The following is a 19,616-nucleotide window of genomic DNA, read 5'->3' on the forward strand; positions in this document are numbered from 1 at the left end:
AGTTAGTAACTTCCTGTCTGTAATTTCTTAGCACAATAGGGAAAAAAAAAACAAATTTCTGGATAAACCCTTTTGATATTGGCTGTATGTTTGGGGGCTATTGTTCTATTGCAGAATAAATTTTGAGCTAATCAGATGCCTCTCAGATGGTATTGCATGGAGAAATACCTGCCTGTATTTCTCAGCATTGAGGACTCCCAAGAAGTGACCATTGTTGAGGAATATAGAAGCAGTGGTCGGCCAAGGAAACTTAATGCAGCAGATAAAAGACACATCATGCTTACTTCCCTTTAAAATTGGAAAATGTCAAGCTCACAAGTGGCAGCAACCAATGGGACCTAACTACATCCATCTGCTGTTAAGAAAAGTCTGAGCAGAAGTGTTTAGATTTTCAGCCAAACACCAGTTCTTTGACATGGAAACAAGGCCAAGTGACTCAACTATGCATGAAAATATAGGAACTGGGGTGCAGAAAAATGTCAGCCAGTTCTCTGGACTGATGAGTCAAAATGTGAAATATTTAGCTGTAACACAAGGCAGTTTGTTCACCAAAGGGCTGTAGAGCGGTACAATAATAAGTGTCTACAGCCAACGGGGAAGCATGTTGAAGGTTGCTTGCAAGTTTGGAGCTGCATTTCAGCAAATGGAGTTGAGGATTTGGTCAAGATTAATGGAGTCAATAACGAGATACCTATCCTTCATGCAATACCATCAGGGAGGCATCTGATTAGCTCAAAATTTATTCTGTAGCAAGACAATGACCCCAAACATACAGCCAATGTTATTAAGAACCATGATAGATAGCATAAAGAGCATCAACATGTCCTGGAAGTGATGAAATTGTCCCCACAGAGTCCTGATCTCAACATCATCTAGTCTGCCTGGGATTACATGTAGAGACCAAAGAATTTGTGCAAACCTCCATCTACAGAAGATCTGTGTTTGGTTTTCCTAAGATATTGAATTAACCTGCCTTTGAAAACTGTGTGCAAGTGTACCTAGGAAAATTGATACTTTTGATACTGTTTTGAAGGGAAAGGTTGGTCAGTCAAACCAAATATTGATTTAGATTTCTCTTTTGTTTATTGCACTTTGCATTTTTATTAATACAAATAAATTAACACTTCCATCTTTGAAAGCATTCTTACTTTGCAAAAACATTTTTTTTACACAGCTACCTAAAATGTTTGCACAGTACTGTATGTGTACATATACATAAACTAGTGTATATAAGCTGTATCTATATACCTTGCATTGGCCTGTTTATCAAATGACATTGGTATATTGCACATATTTACAATGTGAAATTTTATTTATTGGAATGGACCATATTGAGACCTCAGTTCTTAAACCATTGATATGTTTATTGATTTTGCTTCCAAGTATTTCATTGCACCTGAATTGTGAAATCAAAAAAAAATGCAAATCTACATCTTATGCAAATATATTATGTGACAAATGTCATGTCTACGCACACGAGAATGAACGGCCCAGGAAATGTGGTTAGTAGACGAGTCTCTTGCTGTCTCCACGGGGTTTTTTAATCTTGCTGTAATTTTTGAAAACGATATCACATAGCATAGCCTGAGGAAAGAAATCATCATGTCAGTAAAAACTGTACCACACCACGTAATCTGCCTAGGTAAAGTGGTCAGTTTTAGTTGAAGCTGAACTATAGTCACACTGGTTAATGGCAGCATAGTTTATATATACAAGTGTTCTGTACTAAAAAAAAAAAAAATGAATAAATTAATGAGGGGAGCAAGCCCCCTCCCTCTAACCAGTGACTGATGAGCTGCTTGTCTACATGGCGGCCATCAAGCACTAGTGAGAAGTGCATGGGGAGACAGGTGCTTCACCCCCTCATCTTTCCTTCCCTCATAACCATAAATCATCAATCATAATCATAACCTAGAAATTAATGTTTGTAGCATTTTCTGCATGATCCTGAAGCAGTCAGTCTGGTAGAAATCCTGCAGAAAATATTTAGGGCCTGACACATGAAGACCGGCATTGTTCATGCTGGTCCTGATGAGGAGATGTGCTGGAGTCAGATGCTTCCGATTCACGAAGAGGTGCACGACTCTTCATGAATCTGGAGTGTCTGAAGAGTGGTGTACGTCACAAATCTGACTCCAGTCAGGTAATTCATGATGAGCTGTAGCACCCACCCCCACCGTGTCCTCAGCTCCGCCCATTTCAGCGGAGAAACTGGTGTGAAGACCCCAAAAGTTACGAAATTTAAGCGCAACTCTGAGTTGCGCTTAAATTTTGCGACTACAGAGCTTTTACTTCAGAATTCTGGCCTGAAAGCTTTGATGAATCAGGTCCTTAATCTCTTGACTTCACTGGTGGAGGACTGAAGCACCGGTGGAGGACTGAAGCACCGCTTCCTTAGCAATTATTTTGTCATAATGCAGACAGGGCACAGCAGGGGACTTTGCTGCAGCCAGTTGTCTTAGGATATGTACACATGAAGAGTATTTGCAGTAGGTTTTTCAGCAGCAAAAACTGTCAGCACTAATGCTGATCCTGCTGTCAGTCAGTGCTGGGGGCACGGTTACAGCCGCCACTTTCTATACACAGAGCGGTGAGTGAAACGGTGCCGGCGGGACCCCTATAGATGGAAACCGAATACTGCCTGAGGGAATAAAGTTAATTTCCTCCTGGCAGGGGGGCTCTAGGTGACAGCGGTGAACAGTGTCAAAACACTATTAACCTGCAGTTATTTTACATGGCCGGTTCCTTTTAAGAGTAATTGGAGGTTGGTAAAATGTTTGTTTTTTTTATTTTATAGTAGAATAAAGTTGTTTTTAATTTTTTTTTTCATAAAATAATAGAACACATGAAAATAGCAAACTTTTTAAATATATCTTAGAGAAATCTGCTTCTTTCTCCTCCAGTACTGATCTTTTGCTCTCAAAATTTTCAATTCATGGGTAAAATCTGCCTTTGTTGAATACAGAGTTTCCAACTACTGAGAGAGATGACAGTTAGTGCTCATAGAGTTCTATGGAGAACTGTAAATGTCGTTTCAGGAGAAGTTGCAGCAGAAAGCCTTAGTCTGCCTCTGACTGCTCCTTATTCCTCCTCCCTCCCATCACCATAGAATTTAAACAAACAATTGCTATCTTCTAAGTCGGTAATTTGAAAATCTATGAATACAAATTTTACCCATGAATTGTGAGTGATAAATCAATCCAGGAGAAGACACAAATTTCTGTGATAAGATATATTACAAAGTTCAATATTTTCAGATTCACTATTGATTTATGAAATAGAGTAATCATTGTTTTAATTTTTAACACCTTTACGACCTTGGATGTGTGAGTACGTCCAAGGTCGTATCCCTGCACTCCATGCGGGCTCCTGTGCTGAGCCCGCATGTTTTCGAGCACATGACAGCTGATCTGATCAGCTGTCATGTGCTTTTAACAGCCGTAGGTGGAATCGCGATTCACCCGTAGCTGTTAACTAGTTAAATGCCGCTGTCAATCTCTGACAGCGGCATTTAACTCGCGCTTACCGGAAGCGTGTCACTAATCTCGCCCATCGGCGCCTGTGTCACATGACCACGGGTCGCTGATGGGCTGCCATGACAACCCGGGGCCTGCAGGAGACCCCTGTGGTTGTCATTACCAGGATGCTATTAGCGCCGCCCAGAGGTCAATGCTCATAGCAAGTGAGCATTTTTGCTACATACAGCAGGGTTGCAGCCCTGCTGTGTGTAGCACCATCGATTGGACGATCACAGCTTCTAGTCTCCCATGAAGACTACTGAAGAAAGTGAAAAGTAAAAAAAAGTTTTTTTAAAAAAATATAAGTTTAAATCACCCCCCTTTCAAAACAATAAAAAAAATCAAATTACGCATATTTGGTATTGCTGCGTTCAGAATCGCCCTATATATAAAATTAATCCGATCGGTAAATGGCGTAACGAGAAGAAAAATCAAAAAGCCAGAATCACGTTTTTTGTTCGCCACAACATTGCAATAAAATGCAACAGGCAATCAAAAGATCGTACCTACCCTAAAGTGGTATCAATAAAAACGTCAGCGCAGCGCACAAAAAATAAGCCATCACCCAGCTCCAGATCCCGAAAAATGGAGACGCTACGGGTCTCGGAAAATGGTGACTTTTTTTTGGCAAACTTTGCATTTTTTTCACCACTTAAATAAAAAAGAACCTATACATGTTTGCCATCAAAGAACTGTTAATGACCTGGAGATTCACAATGGCAGGTCAGTTTTAACATTTAGTGAACATGGTAAAAAAAAACAACCTCAAAAGACAACTGTGAAATTGCACTTTTTTTGCAATTTCACCGCACTTTGAATTTTTTTCCCATTTTCAAGTACAGGATATGGTAAAACCAATGATATCGTTTAAAAGTACAACTCGTCCCGCAAAAAACAAGCCCTTACATGGCCATATTGATGGAAAAATAAAAAAGTTATGGCTGTGGGAAGAAGGGTAGCAAAACGAAAACGGAAAACCCCAAGGTGGTAAAGGGATTAAAGTTCCTGAAGAATGGTGGTGGTCCAGTTTCTCAAAAGACTGTTCAGAAGAGTGCAGCTTAGGAGGAAGGAATACATAGTTCCTTCCTGAGCATTTGCACAGATACAATAGAAAGTATGTGTGCTTGCGCTGACTTGTGCTGTGTACTTAGGCCTACTGTGCTGCACACATTTGAGCTGCCCTCTGAGTGATCATTGGAGGGTCTCAGGACCTGAACCCCCATGGATTTTCCCAAAACAATATTACCAAAGTTCAGTTACCTTTTAAAAAAAACGCTAGATATGGGGTTAATTTGCAGGTTGTGTTTTGAAACTGACCTGCACCCGCAAACAGAGCCCTGCTGCTGGGAAGAAATTACCTTTATTCCTCCCGGCAGGCTCGTGCTTTCAGTCATAGGGGTGGGCTGGTGCGGCTTCAGTCGCTGCTCAGTGCATAGTGACTGGGGGTAACCGCACCCCCAGCACTGACTGACTGTTATAATGCTTGGTTACAGCCACTGCTCACTATGCATTGAGCAATGACTGAAGCCGCATCGGCGACCCCTGTAACTGAAAGTCCGAGTCTGCTGGGAGGAATTAAGGTAATTTCCTCCCGGTAGTGCAGAGCCCAGTGCACCGCCAGGCAGGTTCAGAATGCAGGTTAATAGTGTTTTTTTTACATGAGAGGTTCACTTTAAGCTTTACTATGTAAAACTTTTTCTATACAAAAAAAAAAAATAAATGATTGAGTAAGTATCCCTGATAAATTATCACCAGAACAGTCAACTACACTATAACAAATCCAAGCGTTTAAGATTTAACCACATGTACACATTTATTTGAAAAAAAAACAAACTAGAGAATTATCTTTTTTTTCTAGATACAAACAGCAATATCAGTTTGATTACTTGCCATTTCCATCCCTTTGTAATCCATAGTTCTATTGTAGGGATATTAGGGACAGGGAAGGGTATTAGTTGTTCATCAGCTGTTACTTTTCCATGCTTAGAGAATTAGTTGCTTGGTCCCTTGCCAAATTGCCAACAAGGTCTCTCTTACTGACAGACAAAAACCCACCCCTGCAATACTCACATAAAAGTTCCTTATTTCCAAAGCTGTGATTCGGAGCTCAGAATATTGGGATTCATCCAGCTGCTGAACTAGCGCACGGTAATCACCCTAAAAAAAAGGCATAAAGATCTGCAGTGGTTATTTGGACCAAGACAACTGTTCTGGTGATATAAAAACCATCTATCATTGTATTATAGTCTAATTTAGAATATAAAATACCTTAGAGGGGTTCTCCAGGAATAGAAACAAAATAAATAACAATACCAATATCGTTATAAATAAATTCCTAAATATCTTTAATTAGCAAATCACATTTATTTTGTTTAGGGATGTAATCACTGTAGAATTAAAATGGCTACCATCTTTTTACACTAACAGAGACCTGTCCGAGATATGTAAATAGGAGAGGTGCTTGTGAGCATGTGCAGTAGGAAAATTGCCAATGCTGTGACCTGGAGATAGCTTGAGACTACATGGTATATATATATATATATGGTCTCCAGGCCACAGCTATGGCTCACACTGCTGTCCACCCTGTCTTTCTGAATGCTGAGAGACTCCGATGGAGGCTCGCAAGACACTTCCAGAGGCCCCTGATTACTGACATATAGCTCCTGCTTCTACGACAGTAGCGACATCCAGAGCCTCCTTTATCAGTATTACCTCCTCTGACTGGTAGTATTATCCTAACATAATTAATTTATCTATCTCTAAACCCCCAAGACCAGTATATGCTCATCCAGATCTGTGCTGGGTGTAGGGGATTTTCGCTCAGCAGTAGGCTGTATTCACACAGGCACTGGATTCTTGGGTCAAAACAATGTGATGTTTATTTCCACAGGTTGTACAGCACCCAAAAACAAAACCATAAACACAAAATCCCTAGCCTTGTCCAGGCGCTAACTAAACAAAATAGACCCTGGCTACTCATATGTGGCTGAGCTAGTCCCAGTGTGGTCAAACAAAACATCTACTGTCTATAACAACCACTGATACTTGTGGTTTGGTGCACACAGCCTGTGCAGTCTCTTCTCAGAGAGAGATTCTGGCTTGTTTCTCTTTCAAGCTCCAATACAATCCACTCTGGTCAGCCTTCCCCAGCTGACTGACTAAGGTGAACACCTAGCCTGGTTATATGCAGAGCTAGCCATGTGCACCTAATCAGAACCTGTAAAGCTAGGATTTAACCCTAGCCTACCTGGGTTTGCTACAGGGGATACTCACAAAAGTCACCATCTGGAGACCTGCTCTTCAAAACTGATTGCTAGACTTTGTGCTAATGTACCATGCTGACAGTGACAGAGTGTCGTGAACCACACATCACTGGCCTGCGAGCCACATATTGGTGATCCCTGCTATAAACATTCTAGGACAGATTCCTGTCAGTGGTAATAAAAATGGCAAACAATTAAATTGTTAATTAAAAGTATTTAGGAATTTATTTATAATGATATTTCCTTTAGTTATTTTTTTCTAATCCCTTCAAGGGAAAGCTATCATTAGAAAACAAGTTTTTGTGTTAAATGTATATTTTTTGGCAATGTTTTTTTCCCAATCAGTATTACAAATAAAAAAAATTGAAATCTTTCAATGTTCACACTGCCCACATGGGCTGTTTATACTTTGATTTTTTTTGTTGTTTCAGGAAACAACACATGTGCATAGCTACAATGGTCACAGACCCTGACTTTATATTTTTCATTCAAGCTTCTAATGAGCCTGTGCAAAGGTTATTTTTGAGAGTGGGGGACAGGAGTGACATTGCCAATTGTGAATGGTGCATGCCTTGTTATCAGCTGTGTTATATTACCTATTATTGTAATCTTGCCTCTAATAATATGTAGCCTGAAAGAACAGGAAGTCTAAAATTTACGTATTGACCAGTGCAAGAAAAAAATTCCCAGTGACAGTTGAAAGATTACTAATTACTTTTTTTAAATAAATATTGTGATATGAAAACATTAGAGCCAGTTATTTTAAAAATGCATGAAACGCAAAACCAGATTAAAAAAAGGGCATTTTCTAATGACGGCTTCCCTTTCAGGACAACCAATGCTTAAGCTTACCACATGAGGACTTTTTGAGGCTTTGGCCACTGCATCTCCTCGATCAGAGAGATACCTAAAGAAGGCAATAATAACATGATTTGAAGTCTGTCAAACTCATTCTACTTAACTGGAGCAGTTAAGATAAAAAATACACTCCTCACTACATGCAGAAATGCACACACTTACACACCTTGACATGCTATCATTAAGGTTATTAATAGTCTGCTGCTATGCTGGATCACTTGTGTGCACAAATCATCAAGATCCTCTGTTGGCAGCTTCTTTTGCAATTGCCAACCAATGATGTCACAGATGTGCTCGATTGGAGACTAGTCCTGAGTCCTGTCAATCCAGGCCAGCGGGCTGGGAGAAACCTGTCTGACTAGTCTCCAGTGCAGCTTGTAATATACGTTTTTCTCTGAAAAGCCGCAGTGTTTTAGAGTCAAACATATCTGGCTGAGAAAATACAGCCAAAGCAGAAAGACACAGGGCGAAACTGATCAGGATTCTAGCACAGTGGTAAAAATTAATGAAAATGGAAGATAAAAGTAATTTAATGGCTCAAAAGAGTGTTCTTCTTCATATCCCCACACATAACAGCTTATCCTGAAAAGTTAACTAATAAGTGCAGTTATACTTTAAGTCTAGCAGCAAATTGAAAGGGATCCTGAGCAGGAACCCTATCTATATTATCCGCATGATCTACTAGTTATCTGCATAAGATAACCTATATACTACATACACGTTACTTTAGTGCTTGCCATTTAGAAATGACACTTACTTTGATATCTGAGTATGAGATGCATCTATCTTGGTCCTCACACTTGTCATTAGTTCAAATACTTTTTCCTAACAACAAAAAAAGACTAATTTGGTACCATTCAATATAAATGAGTGTGTTACATCATGTACGAGGGTGACATGACTCACCTGAACTGCAACTCCAAAGTTATTCCCGTCCTCAATCTGTGGAATCTGAAGCTGCAGCCAAAGAGTAATCTGAGAAGGACATAATATACAGAATATAGAAGTGCTTATCCGACTGCTTTCCATTTTTAATTTTTAGCTACTACATTTTCTCATCTTCCAGTCCATAACCTCAATGCTATGGGGCTCCAGCGTACCACTATCTCTTACCGTAACCAAATTTTCCTTTAATTGCTGAATTTCAATCTTGATCTTTCTTTGCAAATTTGTGATTTTGTCATTGCAGGAAATTGGACCACAGGGAGGACCTGAAGAGAGAAGTATAATATATTGAATGGTAACTTTCAGGATGGCTCCTTCTGGGTCAATATACTACTATATAAAAATAGGTCATACATTTTTGGTATTTATTGTCAGTAATTTATTGCAGGTGACAGGTGGTACAAGGGGTTTTCAGCATAAAAATACTTTAAGCGGATTTGTCCACAGAGTCCCACATATAAATGTAAAATTGCAGATTATTAAATAGAGATGTAAGACCTGATGAGACTGGAATACTTACTTTGAAGATCCATATGAGAATATCTGTATAATCATGACATTAAAATAAGCATTTTTTTAATTCAGCTAAAGTGTGAAAGAGCTTGATTCCAAGTGTATTCAATCTCCATCCTGCCTGACTGACAGCTGCAGCTTGTACTGAGCACTGTGAGATGTCATCAGTAGCAGGAAGGTGGGACACTGAGGAGCTGTCATTCAGGCTTGGTGCGTGGAGATTGAGTTTAAACTTTCAATTTTATTCAATTCAAACATGTAATAACATATGCAGTCTGTGTTATGAAATATTGTGACAGATCCACTTTAATCGCTGTATAATACAACCCCAATTTCAAAAAAGTTGGGACGCTGAGCAAAATCTAAAGAAAATAAGAATGTAATGATGTGAAAATTTCTTATAGCCATACTGTATCCACAACAGAACAAAGATCAGAAGGTGAAAGTTAGACATTTTCCATTTCATTTGAAATAAAAAAAACTTAATTTAGAAATTGATGGCAGCAACACATTTAAAAAAAATTTGGGACTGGACCATGTCTACCATTGTGTAGCACCCCCTCTTTTTTTAACAACAGTCTGTAAATGTCTGGGAAGGGAGGAGACCAATTGCTGGAGGTTTGGGAAAGAGTGTTGTCCCATTCTTGTCTGATGTAGGATTCTCGCTAATCCACAGTCCTGGGTCTTTTTTGCTGGAATTTTTGTTCCATAATGTATCGAATATTTTCTACTGGTGAAGGGTCTGGACAGCAGACGGCCAGTTCATCACCTGCACTCTTCTTCTGTGAAGCCATGCTGCTGTGATGGATGCAGTATGTGATTTAGCATTGCCTTGCTGAAATATGCAAGACCTTCCCTGAAATAGAAGATGTCTGCATGGGAGCATATGTTGTTCTAGAACCTCCAAATAATGCTCAGTACTGAAAGTGCTTTTCTACATGTGTAAGCTGCCCATGTCATAGTTGTTAGTGCCACCCCATACCATCAGAAGTGCCAGCTTTTAACCAGTGACCTGATAACAAGCTGGATGGTCCATCTCTTGAGTCACAGAAGATGGTATCTGTGATTTCCATTAATGATTTCAAAGTTTGATTTATCTGACTACAAAACAGTTTTTCATTTTCCCAAAGTCCATTTTAAATGAGCATTGGCTCCGAGAAGACGGCAACGTTTCTGGATGTTAATACTTAGCTTCTTCTTTGCTTGGTAGAGCTTTAACTTACATTTTTGGATTGCACAGCATTCTGCTCACAGACATTGAATTTAGGAAGTACAGTGGCTAGGCCACTCCAGGACCTTGAAATGCTTCTTACGAAGCCACTTCTTTGTTGCCCTGGCGGTGTGCTTGGGATCATTGTCATGCTGAAAGACCCAGCCACGTTTCATCTTCAATGCCCTTGCTGATGGAAGGAGGTTTGCACTCAAAATCTCACGATACATGGCCCCATTCATTCTTTCATGTACATGGATCAGTCGTCCTGGTCCCTTGGCAGAGAAGCAGCCCCAGAGCATGAAGTTGCCACCCCCATGCTTCACAGTAGGTATGGTGTTCTTTGGATGCAACTCAGCATTCTTTCTCCTCCAAACACAACGACTTGTGTTTCTACCAAACAGTTCTACTTTGGTTTCATCTGACCATATGACATTCTCCCAATACTCTTCTGGATCATCCAAATGCTCTCTAGCAAACTTTAGACGGGCCCGGACATGTAATGGCTTAAGCAGGGGGACACATCTGGCACTGCAGGATCTGAGTCCCTGGCGGCGTAGTGTATTACTGATGGTAGCCTGTGTAATGTTGGTCCCAGCTCTCTGCAGGTTATTCACTAGGTCCCCCCGTGTGGTTCTTGGATTTTTTCTCACCGTTCTTGAGATCATTTTGACGCCAAGGGGTAAGATCTTGTGTGGAGCCCCAGATCGAAGGAGATTATCAGTGGTCTTGTATGTCTTCCATTTTCTATTTATTGCTCCCACAGTTGATTTCATCACACCAAGCTGTTTGCCTATTGCAGATTCAGTCTCCCCAGCCTGGAGCAGGTCAACAATTTTGTTTCTGGTGTCCTTCGACAGCTCTTTGGTCTTCATCATAGTGGAGTTTGGAGTGTGACTGTTTGAGGTTGCGGACAGGTGTCTTTTATACTGATAACAAGTTCAAACAGGTGCCAGTACTACAGGTAATGAGTGTAGGACAGAGGAGCCTCTTAAAGAAGACGTTACAGGTCTGTGAGAGCCAGAAATCTTGCTTGTTTGTTATTGACCAAATACTTATTTTCCACCAAAATTTGAAAAAAATTTCTTTCCAAATCAGACAATGTGATTTTCAGGATTTATTTTCTCACTTTGTCTCAAAGTTGAGGTCTACCTATGATGTCAATTACAGGCCTTTCTCATCTTTTTAAGTGGGAGAACTTGCACAATTGGTGGCTGACTAAATATTTTTTTTCCCACTGTATTCCTGAGCCCATGCAGTGATCTGCAATTCTGCACAACCAAATCATGCCTGTTTTTAATGCAGTGCCACCTAAGGGCCCGAAGATCATGCGAATCTCATATTGCTTGTCAGCCTTGTCCCTTGCCACATAGATTTGTCCAGAATCTTTGAATATTTTAATGATACTATGTATTGAATATGGTGGGATATGCAACGTCTCTACAATTTTATATTGGGCAATTTTTTTGGTAATTGTTTTTTTGTAAATTTTTACATGCAGTTTTTCACAGATAGTTGACCCTCTGACTATCTTTGCTCTTGAGAGAGACTGCCTCTCTAACATGCTCTTTTTATACACAGTCATGTGACTTAGTTGAAAATTGACCCTTCTGCTGTTTTTCATTAGTACCACTTACTTTTTCAGCCTACTGATAATCTTGTCCCAACTTTTTTGAAATGTGTTGCTGAAATCAGTTTCTAAATGAGTTAATTTTTTCAAATGAAATGTAAAAATGTCTAACGTTGAACTTCTGATCTGTGTTCTATTGTGAATAAAATCGGGCTATAAGATTTCCAAAACATTACATTCTTTTTTTTCTTTACATTTTACACAGTGTCCCAACATTTTTGCAATTGAAATTGTATAATTTTTTAAATATCGGCTCTTTTCAAGGCACTGTTAATCTGACAATACTTCTCCCTCCATCACATGATCAAAAAATTTATCTATTGCAAGACAGCAAGCTAAGGTCTTGACTGTGGGGAATCAGTATCAAAAGTGGATTGGTAAAAATAGAAAATAATTCATTTTGCCAATAACCTTTATTTACTAAAGCCAGAATATCCCTTTAAGTGAATTTCATGGACATAGTAAAATGAAATGTGTTAAACAAGGTGCCATATAATTATGGTTGTTTTCATTCCGGAACTGTAAGTATGAATATAACATTTAAATTTGTTTACCTTTTTCCTCGTCATCATCTTTTTTTTTTTTCTCATCCTTTTCATCCTTTTCTTTCTTCTGTAAAATACAAATTTCGAGTAATTGCATGTGATTATAAAAACTCACTATCTTATTTTACAAATATTTAGTTTTTTTTTTTTTAGTATAATAGTATGTTATTCACTTGTATCACGCCATTAATTTCCTCAGCGCTTTACAGACATCATCATCACTATCCCTATTTGGGCTCACAATCTAAATTGCTCATCAGTATGTCTTTGGAGTCTTGAAGGAAAACCCACCCAAACATGGGGAGAACATACAAACCCCACTAAGCCACCATGCTGCCCATATAGCAAGAATGTTAACTGCTTAGGTAGTTACACATCACCCTGACAAAGCTCCTTACAGGAACGGCGATACAAGTGGGACAGAGCCTCAAGGGAGACAGCACTTCTATTATTACCGAGATGTTTTCTTTTTATCTCAGACTTTACATATCTTTTTAGTTTTTATCTTGTTGATATTGCTTATTTTTTTCCTATGCCTTATGGTGTCTGTACAGTTCTTCAGTGTACTTTTTTCTAAGGAAATTGAAATGATTTTTCCCACTTGGGATTATAGACTCTTATACTAATATGATGATATTTTGGGATTCAATAGGTCGCTTATCTGATCTTGTTCATAGGACACTTTTCTGTTTCGAACTTTCTTATACGCATTTTTGATTCATCCCATATACCTGTCTCCATATGTTATTTCTTTTGTGAGTAGGGCACAGGAACTCTTTTTTAGATTAGGGTTGGTTCGTTTTCATGTGTACCTGCATCAATTGCATTTTTTTGTGTTTTTATCATGTCTTGTCCATTTAAAGAATTTGCCTTTCCATGTTTTTTGCATTATGTTATCTTAAAAATTGTGCTATATCTAATTATGAGTCAAGAGTATGGCCCCTAATATATTTTTTTTCTGAACTGGTAGATGATTTAACTTTGTTTTCTTAGTTTTTTACATCAGCGCCATAGAAAACGGTATTCAGGAATTTTAAAATAACCCTAAAGCCTCCTTCGCGCGCACACACACATTTTTCCAGCATTTTCAAAATGATTGTGAAATCACCATGTATTGCATGTTTGTGTGTTGTTTTTTATTAAATGTTTCATACATACATATTTTTTATGTCAAATCGTATAGAGAAGGTTACATAAAAATACATTTTTATTTAGACTTTACAATATTTTATTATAAAGTTTAATTGACTTTTTTGATTAAAAAATGGCACAAAAAATATGCAAAATGCTGTGCATTTACACTGCATGATTATTGCAAATGAGGGTTCCTAGGCATGCTCGTTCACAATAATTGTGCAGTCTACATTTGCCAGGTGAAATTATCTTTTGATCTGCCCTAAAGATCATCATTCTCAACCTAATATCATCCTGTGTAAAATGCAGAAAAATGGCAGCCTATGTGCACTGGACAATCTGTTACTGATCGTTCAGTGTGAATCTGAAGCTCAGTCTGCTTGTGTAAACAGGCTTTTAAAAGGCCACCGATCGGCAAATATATACCAATCGGCGGGCGTTTAATGCTGCAAATTTGGTAAATGCACCCTAAGGCTTTATTCATACATCATTGTCTTCTTTCTGTCTACAAAAATGGATGATTTGGTCTATATTTCATCTGTTTGCATTTTTACCATTCGTTTGTCATTTGTTTTTCTTGTACACATCGAAAGGAGGTTTCCCAAGCTTCTAGAAGTAACTAGGCAGTAAAAACAGACAGCACACGGATGCCATCCATATGTTGTCCATTTTTTTTTGCTGCCTAATTCACTTGGATGGGAAAGTTCCAGTTGTGAACAGATCGGAGTAAGACATCTGTCATGTGAAAAAAATGCTATTAGTCTGCAAATATGAGTTAATCTGCAGGTTAATAGTGTTCTGAAGCTGTGCGGTTGCCACAATGAAAGCTCAGAAAACCAAATAAATTAACTTTATTCCTCCCAACAGCCTCAGGCTTTCAGTCATAGGGGTGGGCCGGAGTGGCTTCAGTCACCGTTCAGTAAATAGTGAGCAGTGGCTGAAACCATGCCTGGCACTGACTGACAACCGCCCCTGTACACCTGTCAGTCATTGCAAGGGCACGGTTACAGCCGCCGCTCACTATGTACTAAGCGGTGACTGAAGCCACTCCGGCCCACCCATATGACTGAAAGTTTGTGGCTGCCAGGAGGAATAAAGTTAATTTCCTCCCAGCAGCGGGGCTTTCAGTGCAGCAGCTACAAGACCCCTAAACACTATTAACCTGTAGATTAACCACACATCTGCAGGTTGATAGCGTTTTTTTCACATGACATGTTCCCTTTTATTTTATCTTTGACCCATAATAAGTAAATAATACGCTTACCTCTTTCTCCTTTTGTTTTTCTTTTTCAGGGTCTGGGATTGGTATGTCTAGCTCAGCTTTTAATGTTTGCAAATCACAAACATTCAGTTCCGGAGACTGACAATATAAAAAATATGCATTAGAGCCAAAAGACCAGAATAATGGGGCATATTTATGAAGGAAAGTGCACATTCTAGACTAGACATGTTTACACAGTACATATCTGCACCCCAAAGAATAGGATTTTTTAATATGCTCAATCCTTTACTCCTGATGAGCACAAATTCAACCACTTCCAAACTGGAGAGGTTTTTTTTATGGTTAGCAGAATTTTACCATTTATACCAGACAAGCATGGAAAGAAAAGTTATTTAATTTATACTGAACCAAAATCCCAATCATGTTTGATTTTTTTTTTTTTTACTTTGGTGACATATTTATAACTTTAAAATAACAGAGATACAGTATGTACGGTAATATAGCAGCGTGTGGCTCCATTGTAAAGCTTTTGCCTTCCATATCACTGATCATTGGTTTAAATCTTGGCACTGACCTTAATTTCTAGTTTTGCAAAAAAATAAAAATAGATCTAAATGAAATATATACAATATACAGTACAGACCAAAAGTTTGGACACACCTTCTCATTTAAAGATTTTTCTGTATTTTCATGACTATGAAAATTGTACATTCACCCTGAAGGCATCAAAACTATGAATTAACACATGTGGAATTATATACTTAACAAAAAACTGTGAAACAACTGAAAATATGTCTTATATTCTAGGTTCTTCAAAGTAGACACCTTTTGCTTTGATGACTGCTTTGCACACTCTTGGCATTCTCTCGATGGGCTTCAAGAGGTAGTCACCGGAAATGGTCTTCCAACAATCTTGAAGGAGTTCCCAGAGATGCTTAGCACTTGTTGGCCCTTTTGCCTTCACTCTGCGGTCCAGCTCACTCCAAACCATCTCGATTGGGTTCAGGTCTGGTGACTGTGGAGGCCAGGTCATCTGGCGTAGCACCCAATCACTCTCATCCTTGGTCATATAGCCCTTACACAGCCTGGAGGTGTGTTTGGGGTAATTGTGCTGTTGAAAAATAAATGATGGTCCAACTAAACGCAAACCGGATGGAATAGCATGCCGCTGCAAGATGCTGTGGTAGCCATGCTGGTTCAGTATGCCTTCAATTTTGAATAAATCCCCAACAGTGTCACCAGCAAAGCACCCCCACACCATCACACCTCCTCCTCCATGCTTCACGGTGGGAACCAGGCATGTAGAGTCCATCCGTTCACCTTTTCTGCGTCGCACAAAGACACGGTGGTTGGAACCAAAGATCTCAAATTTGGACTCATCAGACCAAAGCACAGATTTCCACTGGTCTAATGTCTATTTCTTGTGTTCTTTAGCCCAAAAAAGCCTCTGTTGCCTGTCCTTAGCAGTGGTTTCCTAGCAGATATTTTACCATGAAGGCCTGCTGCACAAAGTCTCCTCTTAACAGTTGTTGTAGAGATGTGTCTGCTGCTAGAACTCTGTGTGGTATTGACCTGGTCTCTAATCTGAGCTGCTGTTAACCTGCGATTTCTGAGGCTGGTGACTCGGATAAACTTATCTTCAGAAGCAGAGGTGACTCTTGGTCATCCTTTCCTGGGGCGGTCCTCATGTGAGCAAGTTTCTTTGTAGCACTTGATGGTTTTTGCAACTGCACTTGGGGACACTTTCAAAGTTTGCCCAATTTTTCAGACTGACTGACCTTCATTTCTTAAAGTAATGATAGCCACTCGTTTTTCTTTACTAAGCTGCTTTTTTCTGCCATAATACAAATTCTAACAGTCTATTCAGTAGAACTATCAGCTGTGTATCCACCTGACTTCTGCACAACACAACTGATGGTCCCAACCCCATTTATAAGGCAAGAAATCCCACTTATTAAACCTGACCGGGCACACCTGTGAAGTGAAAATCATTTCCGGTGACTACCTCTTGAAGCTCATCAAGAGAATGCCAAGAGTGTGCAAAGCAGTCATCAAAGCAAAAGGTGGCTACTTTGAAGAACCTAGAATATAAGACATATTTTCAGTAGTTTCACACTTTTTTGTTAAGTATATAATTCCACATGTGTTAATTCATAGTTTTGATGCCTTCAGTGTGAATGTACAATTTTCAAAGTCATGAAAATACAGAAAAATAAATGAGAAGGTGTGTCCAAACTTTTGGTCTGTACTGTATATATATGTATGTGTATATATATGTATGTGTACAGTACAGACCAAAAGTTTGGACACACCTTCTCATTTAAAGATTTTTCAGTAAATCTGGAGCTACACAGTGCCTTTGGACACAACTCGTTGCAAAAGATGGCAATGTGTAACTCCTACATCACAGCACAATACAAGTGAATGGGGTCATTTTGTGACTCTTAACGTACTGCAACAAGTAAATAGGCAAAAATACGATCCTTTGGAATTTTTGTGACTTGCTGGTCACGGTCATGGTACTCTAGTGGTTGCAATGCATTCCTATTCACTTGTATTGTGCTGCGATGTAGCAGCTACACATAACGATCTTTGGCTGCTTTATCTGTGCTGTGATCAAAGTCACCGTGTAGCCCCAGCCTTATCCTTTAAAATCCCTGACTTTGTGCAAGTGTACCTAGAAGAACTGATGCTGTTTTAAGGGCATAGGGTGGTAACACCAAATATTGATTTGATTTAGATTTCACTTAGTTCTTTCACTTTGCATTTTTTCAATTGACACAACTACACTGTGTGCAGAATTATTAGGCAAGTTGTATTTTAGAGGATTATTTTTATTATTGATCAACAACTATGTTCTCAATCAACCCAAAAGACTCATAAATATCCAAGCTTAATATTTTTGGAAGTTGGAGTGGGATTTTTTTTAGATTTGGCTATTTTAGGAGGATATCTATTTGTGCAGGTAACTATGACTGTGCAGAATTATTAGGCAACTTAATAAAAACCAAATATAATCCCATCTCACTTGTTTATTTTCACCAGGTAAACCAATATCAGTGCACAAAATTTAGAAATAAACATTTCTGACATGCAAAAACAAAACAAAAAAAAATAGTGATCAGTATAGCCACCTTTCTTTATGATGACACTCAACTGCCTTCCATCCATAGATTCTGCCAGTTGCTTGATCTGTTTTCGATCAACATTGCGTGCAGCAGCCACCACAGCCTCCCAGACACTGTTCCGAGAGGTGTACTGTTTTCCCTCCCTGTAGATCTCACATTTTATGATGGACCACAGGTTCTCTATGGGGTTCAGATCAGGTGAACAAGGGGGCCATGTCATTATTTTTTCTTATTTTAGACCTTTACTGGCCAGCCACGTTGTGGAGTAGTTGAATGCATGTGATGGAGCATTGTCCTGCATGAAAATCATGTTTTTCTTGAACGATACCGACTTCTTCCTGTACCACTGCTTGAAGAAGTTGTCTTCCAGAAACTGGCAGTAGGTCTGGGAGTTGAGCTTCACTCCATCCTCAACCCGAAAAGGTCCCACAAGTTCATCTTTGATGATACCAGCCCATACCAGTACCCCACCTCCACCTTGCTGGCGTCTGAGTCGGAGTGGAGCTCTCTGCCCTTTACTGATCCAGCCTCTGGCCCATCCATCTGGCCCATCAAGAGTCACTCTCATTTCATTAGTCCATAAAACCTTTGAAAAATCGGTCTTAAGATATTTCTTGGCCCATTCTTGATGTTTTATCTTATGTTTCTTGTTCAAAGGTGGTCGTTTTTCAGCCTTCCTTACCTTGGCCATGTCCCTGAGTATCGCACACTTTGTGCTTTTTGATACTCCAGTAACGTTGCAGCTCTGAAATATGGCAAAACTAGTGATGAATGGCATCTTGGCAGCTTCACGCTTGATTTTCCTCAATTCATGGGCAGTTATTTTGCGCCTTTTTTGGCCAACACGCTTCTTGCGACCCTGTTGGCTATTTGCCATGAAATGCTTGATTGTTTGGTGATCACGCTTCAAAAGTTTGGAAATTTCAAGACTGCTGCATCCCTCTGCAAGACATCTCACAATTTTGGACTTTTCAGAGCACGTCAAATCTCTCTTCTGACCCATTTTGCCAAAGGAAAAGAAGTTGCCTAATAATTAAGCACACCTTATATAGGGTGTTGATGTCATTAGACAACACCCCTCCTCATTACAGAGATGCACATCACCAGATTTACTTAATTGGTAGTTGGCTCTCAAGCCTATGCAGCTTGGAGTAGGACAACATGTATAAAAAGTATCGAAGTGATCAAAATACGCATTTGCCTAATAATTCTGCACGCGGTGTAAACTATTAGCACTTCAAATTTTCATAGCATTTTTTACTTTACCTAAAACTTTTGCCCTTACTGGATATATAATATATATACCCTGTACCTCTACTATTTCTATTCACTTAATTAACTATAGCTGCAAGTATAGAGGCAGCATAGTCCAAGAAAATATGCACAATACAAATTTTGTTGCAAATCTTAAAGGGAACCTGTCATGTAAAAAAACACGATTAACCTGCAGATATGGTGTTAATCTGCAGGTTTATAGCATTGTGAACCTGCCCAGTGTTCGCAATGGGAGCCCCACTGCTGGGAGGAAATTAACTTTATTCCTCCCAGCGGTGCTTGGCTTTTAGTCAAAGGAGTGGGCCGGCGTGGCTTTAGTCACTGCTCAGTGTATAGTGTGTGGCGGCTGTAACCACCCCCGGCACTGACAGACAG

At 39.3% G+C, this 19,616-nt stretch overlaps 1 protein-coding gene across 1 annotated transcript in view; it reads right to left on the bottom strand.

Moving 5' to 3' along the window:
• Window positions 1-1,343: 1,343 nt before the first annotated feature.
• The window catches only part of PSME1 (proteasome activator subunit 1), a 31,509-nt gene continuing 13,236 nt past the window's right edge, over window positions 1,344-19,616 (bottom strand). Inside the window, exons 4-11 of the mRNA XM_073671041.1 lie at window positions 14,881-14,976; window positions 12,492-12,549; window positions 8,753-8,850; window positions 8,546-8,614; window positions 8,397-8,464; window positions 7,634-7,688; window positions 5,589-5,675; window positions 1,344-1,584 (exon numbers count right to left, since the gene is read on the bottom strand). Coding sequence (XP_073527142.1) covers window positions 1,504-1,584; window positions 5,589-5,675; window positions 7,634-7,688; window positions 8,397-8,464; window positions 8,546-8,614; window positions 8,753-8,850; window positions 12,492-12,549; window positions 14,881-14,976 — 612 coding nt within the window. The 3' untranslated portion in view covers window positions 1,344-1,503. The remainder of the gene's footprint in view (window positions 1,585-5,588; window positions 5,676-7,633; window positions 7,689-8,396; window positions 8,465-8,545; window positions 8,615-8,752; window positions 8,851-12,491; window positions 12,550-14,880; window positions 14,977-19,616) is intronic.

This window comes from Phyllobates terribilis, unplaced genomic scaffold (genome assembly GCF_046119375.1).
Source record: "Phyllobates terribilis strain yellow unplaced genomic scaffold, ASM4611937v1 Scaffold_1__5_contigs__length_1240528914, whole genome shotgun sequence".
Classification (NCBI taxonomy): Eukaryota; Metazoa; Chordata; class Amphibia; order Anura; family Dendrobatidae; genus Phyllobates; species Phyllobates terribilis.